The 15,762-nt window shown below is 46.8% G+C and overlaps 1 protein-coding gene across 2 annotated transcripts in view; it reads left to right on the top strand.

Annotated features, from left to right (window-relative positions):
* ZNF777 (zinc finger protein 777) overlaps positions 1–15,762 on the top strand; it is a 32,275-nt gene that overhangs the window by 13,075 nt on the left and 3,438 nt on the right. For both annotated transcript variants that reach the window (XM_062193818.1, XM_062193761.1), the window contains exon 5: positions 14,541–14,792. In XM_062193818.1, the coding sequence (XP_062049802.1) occupies positions 14,541–14,792 (252 nt within the window). The remainder of the gene's footprint in view (positions 1–14,540; positions 14,793–15,762) is intronic.

Here is a 15,762-nt window from a genome sequence, read left to right as displayed (position 1 = left end):
TGCAGGAGTCCAAGATCAGGTGGCCCTGTTATTCTGGCGTCTGATGAGGATGGTGGGTGGTGGAACTCATGCAGAGGAAAGAGACACAGAAAGCACACGCTGCTTATATAACCAACTACCTGCTGAGGGCAAGCCCCCAGCGACCCAAAACCTCGCACTAAGTACACCTACCAGGTGCCATAATTAGATCAAGTTTCCAGCCTTAATCCATCATCCATTAATGTTAATCCATTGTCTTTTTTTTTTTTTAAGGTTTATTTATTTTATTTGAAGGTCAGAATTACAAAGAGAGAGAGATAGGGAGAATCTTTCATCCACTGGTTCACTCCCCAGATGGCTGCTATGGGCAGAGCTGCGCCGATCTGAAGCCAGGAGCCAGGAGCTTCTTCTAGGTCTCCCATGTGGGCACAGGGGCCCAAGCACTTGGGCCATCCTCCACTGTTTTCCCAGGCCTTAGCAGAGAGCTGGATCAGAAGTGGAGCAGCCAGGACTAGAACCAGCGCCCATATAGGATGCTGACACCGCAGGTGGAGGATTAACCTACTGTGCCACAGCACTGTCCCCTACATTAACATAGGAGTTCAGACTTTGAATGTCTCCATGCGTCTTGGCAGCCCAGTCCTGTTTGAACCACCACAGTCACCGCCGCCTCCCTGCCCCCATCTGTAAAAACACAGAAACCACCTGCAGAAGAACTATGATGAAAAACATACAGGGCTCTGAGACGTACAGCGTGGAGACCTGACTGCGTCCGAGACCCAGAAAGGCCTCTCTGAGGAGGCTGCATTTAGTGGAAACCTAAGAAACAAGTAAATTCCCATTTTTTCCAAGAACTAATTGGAGGAAGAAAAGACTGGAAGCTCAGAGGGCATTTGGGGGTTCTTTTTGTCTTACAGATAGGAGACCTTAGCATAGCCCTGGGAGAAAAATGGCTGTTGGCAAGATCTATTTTGACATTAGACCAGAACAGGGTTTGTGATTGGGTGGTGTAGAACGTGTATATATGTGCACGTGTGTGAGAGATGGCAAGGACTCCTGGGCCTCTGACTTAAGTAACAGAGAAGAGGACAGCATGAGGTTTAGATTTGGAGAAACATGTGGGTTTGTTTTTCTTGTTTTTGTTTTTGGTTTTTTTTTTTTTTTTTTTTTTTTTAATGAGCTCCAGGAAAGCTATGGCCTCACATTAGTATTTATTTATTTATTTATTTAGATTTATTTATTTATTTGAAAGACAGAGTTACAGAGAGGCAGAGGCAGAGAGAGAGAGAGAGAGAGGTCTTCCATCCGTTGGTTCACTCCCCACATAGCCACAATAGCCAGAGCTGCACCAATCCAAAACCAGGAGCCAGGAGCTTCTTCTGGGTCTCCCATGTGGGTGCAGGGGCCCAAGGCCTTGGGCCATCTTCTACTGCTTTCCCAGGCCATAGCAGAGAGCTGGATTGGAAGTGGAGCAGCCAGGACTTGAACCGGCCTCCATATGGAATGCCGACACTGCAGGCAGCAGCTTTACCCGCTGTGCCACAGCACCAGCCCCATGGGTTTGGTTTTGAGCATTCAGTCTGCAATCCCTGTGAGACATCAGGGAGAACATGTTGAGAAAGAGCTGAATTAAGGATCCTGGAGTTCTAGAAAAGAGGTCTTAGACCTTTGGCATGCAGACATTTGGGCATTTGCACGTTGTTAGCCTAGACTGGGTTTGCTCTGTCTATAGAGGGAGAAGAGAGGACAGCACCGCCCCACCCTGCAGACCTTTGGAGCAGGTTTGAGAGTCTGCAGTGTGTGGGTTGGTATGAGGTCCAGGTGTTGTACATCCCAGGTGCTTCTCCTGCGTGGTCAGGTCTAAAAACGACTGTTGTAGGAAGAAGGAACCAGAAGAATCAAAAGAAACTAAGAGCAGAGAGGTATCGGTAAATTAGGATAGAGCCACACTGGGTATTTTAAGACAGGGTTGTAGAGAGGAAGGTGGTGAGCCACATTGAATTCCTCTGTGGCTTAGTAACACAGAGACTAAGGAGTGACCCTTGGATTTGCAAATTGAAAACTCATCAGTGGCTTCGGCAAGGCAGATGTGGGTGGCAGAGTGGCAGTGGGAGCTTGATGAACATGTGAGGAGGGAGAGGGCACTGTTGACCGTTGTTTCTAGAGGCTTAGCTGTGAGTGGGGAGCAGACACATGGGCAGCAGACGGGCTTGTTTAAGATGGGGATTGCGGAGACCTGTTGGAAATGGTGGTGGGGGTGATCCGGTGGACTGGGGAGGTTAACACTGCGGGAAGTATAATGTGAAGTCAGCAATGTCACAAAAGGTAGAGGGGATGTCGTGGGGCCGTGAGTTAAGCCATCCTTGCAACACTGGCATCCATCTTGGTAGTGCAGGTTCCGGTTCTGGCTGTCCCACTTCCAGTCCAGCTCTCTGCTAATGCACCTAGGAAGGCTTCAGAGGGTGGCCCAAGGTCTTGGGCCCCTGCCACCGTATGGGAGACCAGGATGGAGTTCCTGGCTCCTGGCTTTGTCCTGGCCCAGTACTTGGCTGTTACAGTCATTTGTGGAGTGAACTAACAGATGGAAGATCTCTTTTTCTCTCTCTGCCTTTTAAATAATCAATTAATTGAACCTTTTTTAAAAAAGAAAAAACTGAATGGAAAATGCCAAAATTGTATTTCTTTATGTTTTATAGAATTTTCTCTGACAGAGCAGATACTACTTCTTATTCAGTAAAAACATTTTTAAAATACATGATGAAAGACAGTTAAAGATGACAGATTGAAGATGTGTTGACTCCTACTTCCACAAGTCATTCTAAAACAAGAGTGAAGGACTTTTAAAAAGAATGGATACTCTGCTTCTCTGTAACTCTGCCTTTCAAATAAAAAAAAAATCTTAAAAAAAAAACAAAAACAATGGACAAAGACACAGCAGCAAGAAGCCTGAAAGCAGGTGGATAAGAGACTGCTGAGATAGAAAGCTGGGACTGAAACTGGTCATGGGTCAGCTAAGAAGAAACTGATCCATACTCCCACCTCTGCTTAAGACTTGGGGTTAGGCGGCGCCGTGGCTTAACAGGCTAATCCTCCGCCTTGCGGCGCCGGTACACCGGGTTCTAGTCCCGGTTGGAGCACCGGATTCTATCCCGGTTGCCTCTCTTCCAGGCCAGCTCTCTGCTATGGCCCGGGAAGGCAGTGGAGGATGGCCCAAGTGCTTGGGCCCTGCACCCACATGGGAGACTAGGAGAAGCGCCTGGCTCCTGGCTTCGGATCAGCGCGATGCGCCGGCCGCAGCGGCCATTGGAGGGTGAACCAACAGCAAAAAAGGAAGATCTTTCTCTCTGTCTCTCTCTCACTATCCACTCTGTCAAAAAAAAAAAAAAAAGACTTGGGGTTAGTGGGACCAGTGATGTTGTGTATCTCTGGACATGGAGGTCATGATCAAGCGAACCCAGAAGACTGGTTGGCATCCTATAAACACCCCCCTCTGCTCACGGTCCTCTCCCAGTGCCTGTGGCTCTTCTACCACTAACCAGCCTGGCACCCCGCACCCCATTGAGGCTTATCCTCTCAGAGGGTAAGAGAGGGTCTGTGCACATGGGCACCAGGCCAAGTTTACTGTGGAGTACCACATTGAAAACATGAGAGGAATACCTGACACTTGCCATTTGAATGTTGAGATCTCCAACATTATCCCTTAAATTGGCTCCCAAAATGATGCTGACTCTTAGCTAGAATTTTCTAGAACTGGCACAAGAAATTTTCCAATGAAGTGACCTGACCAAACCACAGGTGGGCCTTAGTCAAGAAACCCCACCAAAGGCACCAAAATTTCAATTCTGTTTTGAGTGTTCCACTTGTAACTCTATCAAGAATCACAAGACATCTAGGGAAAGCCTCAAGTATACAAAGACAAATAAATGAAACCAGAAAAATATAGAGTTAGACTAATAGACCATGAGGAGAGAGGAAAGAATATGTATAAATGCTTATATAGGAGCCGGCGCTGTGGTGTAGTGGGTAAAGCTGCCACCTTCAGTGCCAGCATCCCATAAGGGCACCAGTTCAAGTCCTGGCTACTCCACTTCCGATCCAGCTCTCTGCTATGGCCTGGGAAAGCAGTAGAAGATGGCCCAAGTGCTTGGGCCCTGCACCCACATGGGAGACCTGGAAGAAGCCCCTGGCTCCTGGCTTCAGATCGGCGCAGCTGCGGCCACTGCGGTCATCTGGGGAGGGAACCAGCAGATGGAAGTCCTCTCTTTCTCTCTCTGCCTCTGCCTCTCTGTAACTCTTTCAAGTAAATAAATAAAATCTTTTTTAAAAATGCTATGGAAATCCTTAGAGATAAGAGAATTGAATGTATCCATGACATAAAAAATACTGCACCCCATGGGAGACCAGGAGAAGCATCTGGCTCCTGCCATCGGAACAGCGCGGTGCGCCGGCCGCAGCGCGCTACCGCGGCAGCCATTGGAGGGTGAACCAACGGCAAAAGGAAGACCTTTCTCTCTGTCTCTCTCTCTCACTGTCCACTCTGCCTGTCAAAAAAAATAATAATAATAATAATACTTTTTAAAAAAATTTATTTGAGAGGCAGAGTTATAAACAGAGAGGGAAAGACAGAGAGAAAGTTTTTCCATCCACTGGTTCACTCCCCAGATGGCCCCAATGGCCGGAACTGAGCTGATCCAAAGCCAGGAGCCAGGAGCTTCTTCCAGTCTCCCACATGAGTGTAGAGGCCCAAGCACTTGGGCCATCTTCTACTGCTTTCCCAAGCCATAAGCAGAGAGCTGGGTCGGAAGAGGAGCAGCTGGGATCCGATCCAGCACCTATATGGAATGCTGGCACCACAGGCAGAGGTTTAACCTACTCCGAAGCACTAGCCCCAAAATATAATTTTTTGGAAAGAAAGTATATGAGGCCAGCATTGAGTAGCAGATTAAGGCACTGCCTGCAATGCCAGCATCCTTTATGGGTACCCATTTGAGTCTTGGCTGCTCTACTTCTGATCCAGCTCCCTGCTAATGCACCTGAGAAAGCAGAGGAAGATGGCCCAAGTGCTTGGGCCCCTGTACCCAAGAGGGAGACCCAGATTAAGCTCCTGGCTTCAACCTGGCCCAGCCCCCATCTGTTGTCATTTGGAGAATGAACCAGTGGATGGAAGACCTCTTTTTCTGTCTCTCTGTCTCTGCCTCTCTCTCTCTGTAACTCTGCCTTTCAAATAAATAAATCTTTAAAAAAAAAAAAAAAAAAGAACAGAAGGAACTCTTATAAATATGATTCACGTTAAAAAGATCAGTAGCAATGTTGGGAGATACAGGTGAGTAAGCATCCCAGAAAACAAAAGACAGAAAGGAAATAGGGAAGACTCAGAAGACTGAAGGGTAGAAGTCCAACATCTAGATGGCAAGTGTATCAGAAAAACAGTGGGAAGGGATGGGAATTATCAACAAAGGAGTGCAGTTCCCCATAAGACAGGATTTTCCAGGGTGAAACAGCCCACCAGCTGCCTAGAAGAGTGGATGAAAATCAACCTGTACCTTAGACACCACAGCATGGAGATCAGTCTCAGACCAAGTGAGGCCGAGAGAGATCCCGACAGGAAAGTTAGGTTCCTGGGAAGAAACAGGAATTACAACGGCTTCAGGCGTTCCCGCAGCACCGGGAGCTGGAAGATTGCAGAGCGATACCTCTCACATTGCAAGGGAACATATTTTCTAAGCTAGAAGTTGACATCTAGCCAAACGCTTGATGAGATGGGAGAGGAAGACACTGTGAGCTGCCCAAGGGTGCAAGGTCTGCGTACACCCTTTCTCAGGCTGGGGGAGGGACCCCAAGAGAGGGGCCAGAGCCACGTGTGCGGCTGCCAGCGGGGACACAGCTGCGCACCCACGGGCAGGCAGTCAAGCCCAGGCTCGCCAGAGGCTCAGGTAGATGATGGATAGCCTCTGTGTAGGTATTCTGAAGGAAGAGTTACAGGCAGAGGACGGGGAGGCTTGGGAACTGAGTTACCAGTAAAGCCACAGACACAGCATGAGCTCCAGCGAAAGCAGAGCGGTGTACAGGCACCGAGAGTAGCTACCGCATTCCGCGGGGTTCCATGGTCAGGGGCGTTTGCTTCATCCAGCCGCGTACATGCCCCTGCAGTCCCAGGACCAGGGCTTTGTGAGAACCAGCCAGCCTCTGACCCATGTACATCTTTCAGTTAAAAAACAAACTAAAAACCATGCACCAAATTTGTGAAAACCTAATAGAGGGAGCAGCCATGAGAGGTTGGGAAGGGAACAGCCAGGAGAGATTGGGAGGAGGTGTTACTTCCTTGGTTTGCGCTGGTAGAGCAGCTGATGTGGCAACATGGTTTTTCATTTCAAAAAGAGAAAATGCAGAGAGCGTGAAAACATCACATGAGTCTCAAATAAATTAGAAGTTTATTCCTCCTGATTTTACATAAATATTGACTCTCATATGGCCTTAATTATATAAACAATACATAAATAGATTCTCACTGTATATTATTTGGCAACTTCACATGTCATAATATAACCTACCTTGTTGTTTTAATAGTAGGCTATATTATTCTGTGTGTTGATTTCATAATTTAAATACTCTTCCATTGATGTATATTTAGGGTGTTCAAAAGTCACCATGTTTCATTACAGATCCTTATGAATATCTATTCTTTGTGCACTTATCCAAAAGTATTTTTAAAGATTCATTTGAAAGGCAGGGTGATAGAGAGAAAGAGAGAGAAAAAGAGAACTTCTATTCATCAGTTCACCCTCCAAATGGCTACAATGGCCAGAGCTAGGCCAGGATGTAGCCAGAAGGCCAGAACTCCATTCAAGTCTCCCATGTGGGTGCAGGGGCCCAAGCATTTGGGCCATCCATGCTTTCCCGGGCACATTAGCAGGGAGCTGGAAGGAAAGTGAAGTGGCAGGAACTCGAACCAGTGCTCCGATGTGAGATGGCACCATTACTGGCTTAACCCGTTGTGCCACAGTGCTGGCTCCTGAAAACACAAATATGCACAAAAGTAAATTATGAAAATAGTTGTAAACAGAGAAGAGCTAATATCTCTAAATTTAAAAAGCTTTTACAAACCAAAAATTAAGAATCCAAAAGAATAATGGACAACAGATGTTACGAATGAGACAAACAAGTCCTACTAACCAGTAAAGGTCTGAAAATATGGACAACACCACCCTTACTGAAAGCTGAAGAAAACATAAAAATATTGTTTTGGTGTCTGCCACTTTGGCAAAAAAAAAAAAAGATAAATCATATCTCGTACTGGCATGGGTGTGTGGGTGAAGGTTGTTTTATAAATTGGCACAATTATTTTGAAGGCTTTTTGCCAATATTTAAGATGGGTATATCCTTTGACCCAGAAAACACACTTCTTTTTTTTTTTCTTTTTTTTAAAGATTTGTTTATTTTATTTGAAAGGCAGAGTTAGAGAGAGAGGGAAGGAAGGGGGGAGAGATCGATCGATCGATCCAGTGATTCACTCCCCAGATGGGGAACAGATTTTGTATTAAAAATCATCGTTTTTGGCCGGTGCCGTGTCTTAACAGGCTAATCCTCTGCCTTGCGGCGCCAGCACACCGGGTTCTAGTCCCGGTTGCCCCTCTTCCAGGCCAGCTCTCTGCTATGGTCCGGGAAGGCAGTGGAGGATGGCCCAAGTCCTTGGGCCCTACACCTGCATGGGAGACCAGGAGAAGCACCTGGCTCCTGGCTTTGGATCAGCACGATGCGCTGGCCACAGCAGCCATTGGAGGGTGAACCAACGGCAAAAAGGAAGACCCTTCTCTCTGTCTCTCTCTCTCTCTCACTATCCACTTTGCCTGTCAAAAAAAAAAAAAAAATCATCGTTTTTAAGTTTCTGTGTATTTAGATTTATCAGTTCTTCTGCTCATGGTGTCTGAGCTACACATCACATGTGGGAATATTTGGGCCATGTAATTCAGAAAACAGTGTGATCATAGACTTTGGCCCTGGAACTTCTCAAAAACCTATGAAAATGTTTGAAACCCAAAATAAAATACTTCTTGCCCTAGAAAACAAAGTTATGGGGCCAGTACTGTGGCGCAGTGGGTTAATCCTCCGCCTGCAGCGCTAGCATCCCATATGGGCACCGGTTCTAGTCCCAGCTGTTCCTCTTCCAATCCAGTTCTCTGCTGTGGTCTGGGATAGCTGTAGAAGATTGCCCAAGTGCTTGGGCCCCTGCACCCGTGTGGGAGGCTGGGAAGAAGCTCCTGGCTTCGGATCGGCCCAGCTCCAGCCATTGCGGCCATTTGGGGAGTGAACCAACAAAAGGAAGACCTTTCTCTCTGTCTCTCCCTCTCACTGTCTGTAACTCTACCTCTCAAATAAATAAATAAAAATCTTTTAAAAAAAAAAAAAAACAAAGTTGTTAAATGTAAATAATTAAGTACTTATTCTAACATTTTACTAAATTTATCATATTTATTACTATATTATTTTAGCATTTAATATACATGTCTACAAATGTTGCATTATATGAGCTTATTAATCATTGATTTTAGTTTTCACAAACATGTAACACATGTGAATCTTTTTTTTTTTTTTTTTTTTTGACAGAGTTAGACAGTGAGAGGGAGAGACAGAGAGAAAGGTCTTCCTTCCGTTGGTTCACCTCCCAAATGGCCACTACAGCCGGCGCACCGCGCTGATCTGAAGCCAGGAGCCAGGTGCTTTCCCCTGGTCTCCCATGCAGGTGCAGGGCCCAAGGACTTGGGCCATCCTCCACTACCTTCCCGGGCCACAGCAGAGAGCTGGACTGGAAGAGGAGCAGCCGGGACAGAATCCGGCGCCCCGACCCGGGGCTAGAACTAGAACCCAGTGTGCCAGCGCTGCAGGCGGAGGATTGGCCTAGTGAGCCATGGCACCGGCCCATGTGAATCATTTGTCGGGTGCATTTTCCCCATCTCATGAGAAATCTTATGAACAGGTGTTATTTCAGAGACTGAGAAATCAGATTGGATGTTTCTCACAGCCGTGCGATGTCAGAACAAGCTACCAAAGTCCTGAAGGAACAATCCACAGCAACCAGAGCTCAGCGATACAGACTGAACACAGTGTGTTTGGTGGGAGGGACAGGACAGCCTCCAGGGGAATGTCTGAGGTCCCGAGGCCTGTTACTTGGCTCAGGGTTTGACAACTTACACATAAGCGCTTTTTCTAGTCCTAGCATAATTTCATTACTTGCATCTAAATGTTTCCCTCAACAGTTTATTTTTTATTATAATATTTTTTTAAAGTTTTTTTTTTTTTTTTTTTTTTTGAAAGTCAGAGGTTCAGAAAGAGAGAGAGAACTCGTATCCACTGGTTCACTCTTCCATGTGCCTGTAGCAGCTGGGGCTGAACCAGGCCAAAGCCAGGAGCCAGGAACTCCATCCAGGACCCCCATGGAGGTGTCAGGGACCCAGCTCCTTGAGCCATCACCTGTTGCCTACCAGGGTATACATTAGCAAGAAGCTGGAATTGGGAGTGGAGCTGGGACTTGAACCCAGGCATTCCACTATGGCACGTGGGCATCCCAAGCAGCATCTTAATCAGGCCAAATCCCTGCCCCAGGATTCTATTTTGACATGAGGTATTTGAAGGTAGCTTTTCCCCCCTTCCACTCAAGAAGCCAGTTGTCTTCATTTAATCTCTTTTTGAAGGTTTGTTTACTGGGGCCGGCGCTGTGGCATAGCAGGTAAAGCACCACCTGCATTGCTGCCATCCCATATGGGCACTAGTTCAAGTCCTGGCTGCTTCACTTCCCATCCAACTCTCTGCGATGACCTGGGAAAGTAGTGGAAGATGGCCCAAGTCCTTGGACCCCTTCATCCACATGGGAGACCTGGAAAAAGCTCCTGGCTCCTGGCTTCGGATTGGCGCAGCTCTGGCCGCTGTAGCCATCTGGGTGGTGAGCCAGAGGATAGAAGACCTCTTTCTCTCTCTCTCTCTCTCTCTCTCTCTGCCTCTGCCTCTGCTTCTCCGTAACTCTGCCTTTCAAATAAATAAATAAATCTTAAAAAAAAATTTTTTTAAATTTATTTGAAAGGCAGAAAGAGAGAAGGGAGACAAGCAGAGAGAGAGGGAGAGGTCTTCCATCTGCTGGTTCACTCCCCAGATGGCCTCAATGGCCAGAGCTGGGCTGATCTGAAGCCAGGAGCCAGGACTTCTTCTAGGTCTCCCACATGGGTGCAGGGGCCAAGGACTTGGGTCATCCTCTGCTACTTTCCCAGGCATATTAGCAGAGAGCTGGATCAGAAATGGAGCAGCCAGAACTCGAACTAGTGCCCATATGGGATGCTGGTGTCACAGGCAGAGGCTTAACTCGCTATGCCACAGCACCAGCTCCCCATGTGTCTCTTATTAGGAGCATTTCTCCAAGAGATAAGGCCCGTGGGTCACCAAACACAAAGATAATCCAGAATGTTAGAGTGCACTCTGGGGCCTAGATGGCAAGTTCTTGGGCAAATTGGGTTGTTTGCAATATTTAGCTAACAGGTCATTAAAAGCAATTTTTAATTTTTATTTATTTATTTTATTTATTATTATTATTTTTTTTGACAGGCAGAGTGGATAGTGAGAGAGAGAGACAGAGAGAAAGGTCTTCCTTTTGCCGTTGGTTCACCCTCCAATGGCCGCTGCGGCCGGCACATCGCGTTGATCCGAAGCCAGGAGCCAGGTGCTTCTCCTGGTCTCTCATGCGGGTGCAGGGCCCAAGCACTTGGGCCATCCTCCACTGCACTCCCGGGCCATAGCAGAGAGCTGGCCTGGAAGAGGGGCAACCGGGATAGAATCCGGCGCCCCGACCGGACTAGAACCTGGTGTGCCGGCGCCACAAGGCAGAGGATTAGCCTGCTAAGCCACGGCGCCGGCCTAAAAGCAATTTTTGATAATATGTTATCCATGTGACTTTTTGTGGCATATAACTCATAAAAAGTTCATATAATCAAGTGACAATCTACATATTGATGTAAATGAGGTTTCCCGATGCTTACACTTATAAAATTGAAAAATAGAATTGATTCTGAACTCTGTCTCATTCTACAATACGAGTATGTATTCAGTGTCAGATAAGTGAGCTAATTGGGGGAAATTCCTATTTATCCTTACAAGAGAAACATTTCCAAACATTTTTTTGTTTTGTATCTTAGATAATTGTTTGTAATTATGTAGTAATAGTCATTTAGTATAAATTAAACCAGGAGAAAAATTAAAGGTTAGAGTCCTATGGTTTACTAGAAATGAAAGCAAATTGAAAATTTTAATTTATGTGCACATTTTTGTGGCATAGCAACAGACAAGGTGATCAGTAAAAGACTTCTAAGCATAAAAATGTGTTCTATTAGGATAAAATTCTGTGGGCAAAGTGGGAATGGAAATAGAAACGCAAGGTGAAAAGGAATGATATAAAAATTCCAACTACCAAAGAAGAACTTGTTTGTGAACATTTTAAGTGAATAATGGCAGGTTTAAAATTGCTAGGGATCTGAGATTCCACTGGTGACATTAAAGGGTGATGGAAGAGTTTACTTCAGAATATCAATATTTACAGTACCGCAGAAATTACGTCTTTTACAGTTACTGATGCATTTTGCATATTTTTAAAAGGTGCAAGGGGGTGCATAGTTTTGAAAATTTGTCTTAGCGAGTAGGCAAGCAAAAATATTTTCCGAAGTTTGTAAAGTCAGGAAAGTTTATATTTTGTTCTCTAACACGGCCTAAACCAGGAGGACACCACACGGCATGTTCATGGTGCTCAGTAAATATGTTAATAAACATTCAGTGAATGAATGAATGAATGAATGTTTGTGTATTACACACATAGAAGTTCCTCAGCTATCAAGTGATTTTCTTATATGTATATATTTATTTATTTGAAAGTCAGAGTTATAGAGAGAGAGACAGCAAGAGAGAAAGAGAGATCTTCCATTTGCTGGTTCACTCCCCAATGGCCACAATGGCTAGAGCTGGGCCAGGCCAAAGCTAGGAGCCAGGAGCTTCATTCAGGTCCTTCACATGGGTTCAGGGGCCCTAGCACTTGGGCCATCGGATGCTGCTGCTTTCCTGAGCACATTAGCAGGCAGCTGGTTTGGAAGTTGAGCAGCCAGGACTTGAACCGGTGCCCATATGAAGTGCTACACTGCAGACAGTGACTTAAATCACTGTGCCACAGCACTGGCCCTAACTGTAAAAGTGTTTATGGTTTCACAGGTCTATCCATATGGAAGAAAATAAAGTTGAACCCCTTCCTCACACCATTTACGAAATAAAAACAAATTTCGGGTCAATTAATGACCTCAGTGCTAATAAGACAATAAAAACACTGCAGTAAAACCTAGTAGACCAGAAGAAAAACCTGGAACCAGAGGAGACCTTAACTAAGAAAATCAAGGCGCCATGAGATGACAGTAGGAAGGCTTTCGGCAGAGGAGCCACACGTCACAGCAGCAGGAAAATGGTAGATTTGAGATTCAGATAAAGAAAAATGGTTATCTTTAGTAAAATAATTCTTAAAAGTTGATGAGAAAACACAGTCTAATTAGAACTGAGTCAAAGATACACATACACAGTTAACATAAATCGAACCTGAAAGACCTTGAAGTAAAGGAAATTCTATTCGAACTTGCCCTGTCAGAGAAGTGGAGTTGGAGTGTAAGGAAGTTACCACTTTATGTCTGCTTGAGGAGAATTAAGAGGAGCAGAAGTATCTGCTGCTGCCTGGGTTGAGGAGGGAAGGAGAGTCTCACGCAGGCTTTATTGAAAAGCAGCCTGGTGACATCTGTCCAAATTTTAAGTAGGGCTGGGCATTTGGCAGGGCAGTTCAACCGCATCTCCTTTCAGAAGGCCTGGTTTGAGTCCCAGCTATTGCACTTCCAATCAGCCTCCTGCTAATGTGCTCCGTGGGAGGCAGCAGGTGGCAGCTCAAGTACCTGGGTTCCTGCCACTCACGTGGGAGACCCAGCCTGAGTTCTGGGCTCCTGGCTTTGGCCTGGATCAGCCCTGGTTGTTGTAGGCATTTGAAGAGTGAACCAGAGGATGGAAGATCAAGATCTGTCTCTTTTCTCTTTCTGTCTTTCACATAAACTGAAAAAAATTAATTGACCTTTAAAAAATGAAAATATATACACCTTTGATTCTGCAGGAAAAAAACCACTATTTTGTACTTAAAACTTTAAACGGGCCAGCGCCGTGGCTCAACAGGCTAATCCTCCGCCTTGCGGCACTGGCACACCGGGTTCTAGTCCCGGTAGGGGCACCAGATTCTGTCCCGGTTGCCCCTCTTCCAGGCCAGCTCTCTGCTGTGGCCAGGGAGTGCAGTGGAGGATGGCCCAAGTGCTTGGGCCCTGCACCCCATGGGAGACCAGGAGAAGCACCTGGCTCCTGGCTTCGGATCAGCGTGGTGCGCCGGCCGCAGTGGCCATTGGAGAGTGAACCAACGGCAAAGGAAGACCTTTCTCTCTGTCTCTCTCTCACTGTCCACTCTGCCTATAAAAAAAAAAAAAGAGTATAAAATTTAAACAAATGTGTATTTGCAATATTGCTCACAATAGAAAAAGACTGGGGAAAAAAGTGAATGTTGTATTAGGGAATGGTTGAATTTTAAATCACAGTATTATTCTCACCATGGAATGTACGCAGCATTTAAAAAGAATGCAGTGGCGCCGTAGAATGGGTTTGAAGGGATCTCCATAAGATACTTGAGGAAAGGAACATAAAGGAGCAACAGAAGGCAAGTGTGCTGTTCTAAACACCAGTAAAGGCCAAAAATAAACACACATGATGTTGTATGTGCTGTTGCGAATAACTGTATTAGCATAGAAAAGGTCCTGATTGATTGTAGAAGTCACCAGGCAATCGTAACTGAAATGGTAAGTCAGGCAGGAGGAGGACAAAATAAAGGGGAAAAACACCCCCCCCCAAAAAAGAAAGTGTTATAATCCCATTTGTGTAAAATGATGCTGTGTGTGTACTGACGCATTTGAAGTCAGCAGACCCATAGGCAAGTTTCAGAAGCACACAAACGCAGGGCAGCATGTATAAGGAGAAGCTGTTCAACCAAAACCACGCAAACCCACATGCCCCCATTGCGCACGTATGTGTGCTCGCAGACCTGAGCCGGGAGGAGGCTCCGAGCTTTCAGTCTGCCAGTGGAACCTCCAGGGGTGGGCCAGAGGGGGAGAGTGGTGAGATTTTCTTTATTTGGCCTGGTGGGAGAGAGCAAGTGGGAAACTGTTGACTTTGGCTGGCTTAACCTAGGAGAGGGAACAAGAGTGCCTTTGACACACACCCGACAATGCTGCACACTTTAAAAACAGGGTGAGAGTCCTGGAAAACACACTTCACATTTATTTTACCTTGACTCCAGTTTTTAGTGGTGTTCAAGGCTACAGAGAGTCCATCTATCTGCTCACCTCGGTAACTGTTCTTCAGGATCTCTCAAATAAGAGTCATTGAAATGCAGGTTCTAGGGCTGTAGAAACCTGGGCAGGTGGCGTTAACATGTTCTGGATTCTCTCCCCCCCACCCGCCCCCAGCCCACGACGGCATCGTGATTAAGATCGAGGTGCAGACCAACGACGAGGGCTCCGAGAGCCTGGAGACTCCTGAGCCCCTGATGGGACAGGTGGAAGAACACGGCTTTCAGGACTCGGAGCTGGGCGACACCTGTGGAGAGCAGCCAGACCTGGACATGCAGGAGCAGGAGAACGCGCTCGAGGAGTCTCCGGACGGCTCGGGCGAATTCAGCGAGCTCAAGCAGATGCTGGTGCAGCAGAGAAACTGCACAGGTAAGCTCTGCGCCCCAGGGCGGGGCCTCCACACGGGCCCTGGCGCCAGGGAAAGCCATGGACACCCATGGGGCCGATGGGGGGCCGCAGCTGGGAGACAGGGCCAAGCACGGCCTCGGGCGTGGGTTTCCAGTGTAAAGGTTTTCCAAGGCTTTGTATCTGAGCAGAGTGGGAAGGTGTTACGTCTGAAGATCTGTCTAGACAGCTCTCAGAGGGATCCTAGAGACCATCTGTCCAGCCTCTCATCCTAACGCAGAGAAGCTCAAGGAAGTTGCCCAAGGTCACCCACATGGTGGCAAGGCGAGAACTTCACTCTCTCCTGCCTCTTTGATCATCTGGTGTCACACTAGATGCCTCAGTGAACTTGGAGAGGTCAACCCTGGAGAGCACGTCTTTTATTTTTTGATTTTTTTTTTTTTTTTGAAAGATTCATTTATTTATTTGACAGGCAGGGTTACAGAAAGGTAGGGAGAGATAGAAATCTTGCATCCACTGGTTCATTCCCCAGATGGCCACAACGGCTGGGGCTTGTCTGGGCCGAAGCCAGGAGCTTCTTCTGGGTCTCCTATGCAGGTGCAGGGACCCAAGCACTCGGGCTGTCCTCCACTGCCTTCCCGGGCACAGCAGCAGGGAGCTGGGTCGGCAGTGGAGCAGCTGGAACTTGAACTGGTTACCCTATGGGATGCCGGTGTCGCATTAACCCATTATGCTGGCCCCAGGAGCATGTTTTTTTAAAAAAGACTACTGTACCGTCTGTCTGTGGTAGAATTGAGCCGTTGTTTTTCTTTGGTGATGAAACCTCAGCATCACCATTCTGCTCACTGTGGCTCCCGGTGAGTAGAGGAGCCGTCACAGGGCTAGCGGTGCCCAATCTAAGCACATGGTTAGAGACTGATTATCTCTGGTGCCCCACCATCCCAGGAGTCCTGGGATGAGCCACTTGGAGCCAGGAGCTTCTTCGTGTCTTCCA

This window comes from Lepus europaeus, chromosome 1, assembly GCF_033115175.1.
Source record: "Lepus europaeus isolate LE1 chromosome 1, mLepTim1.pri, whole genome shotgun sequence".
NCBI lineage: Eukaryota > Metazoa > Chordata > Mammalia > Lagomorpha > Leporidae > Lepus > Lepus europaeus.
Note: the sequence above shows the minus strand (reverse complement) of the source record. Positions and strands in the feature narration are given on the sequence as shown.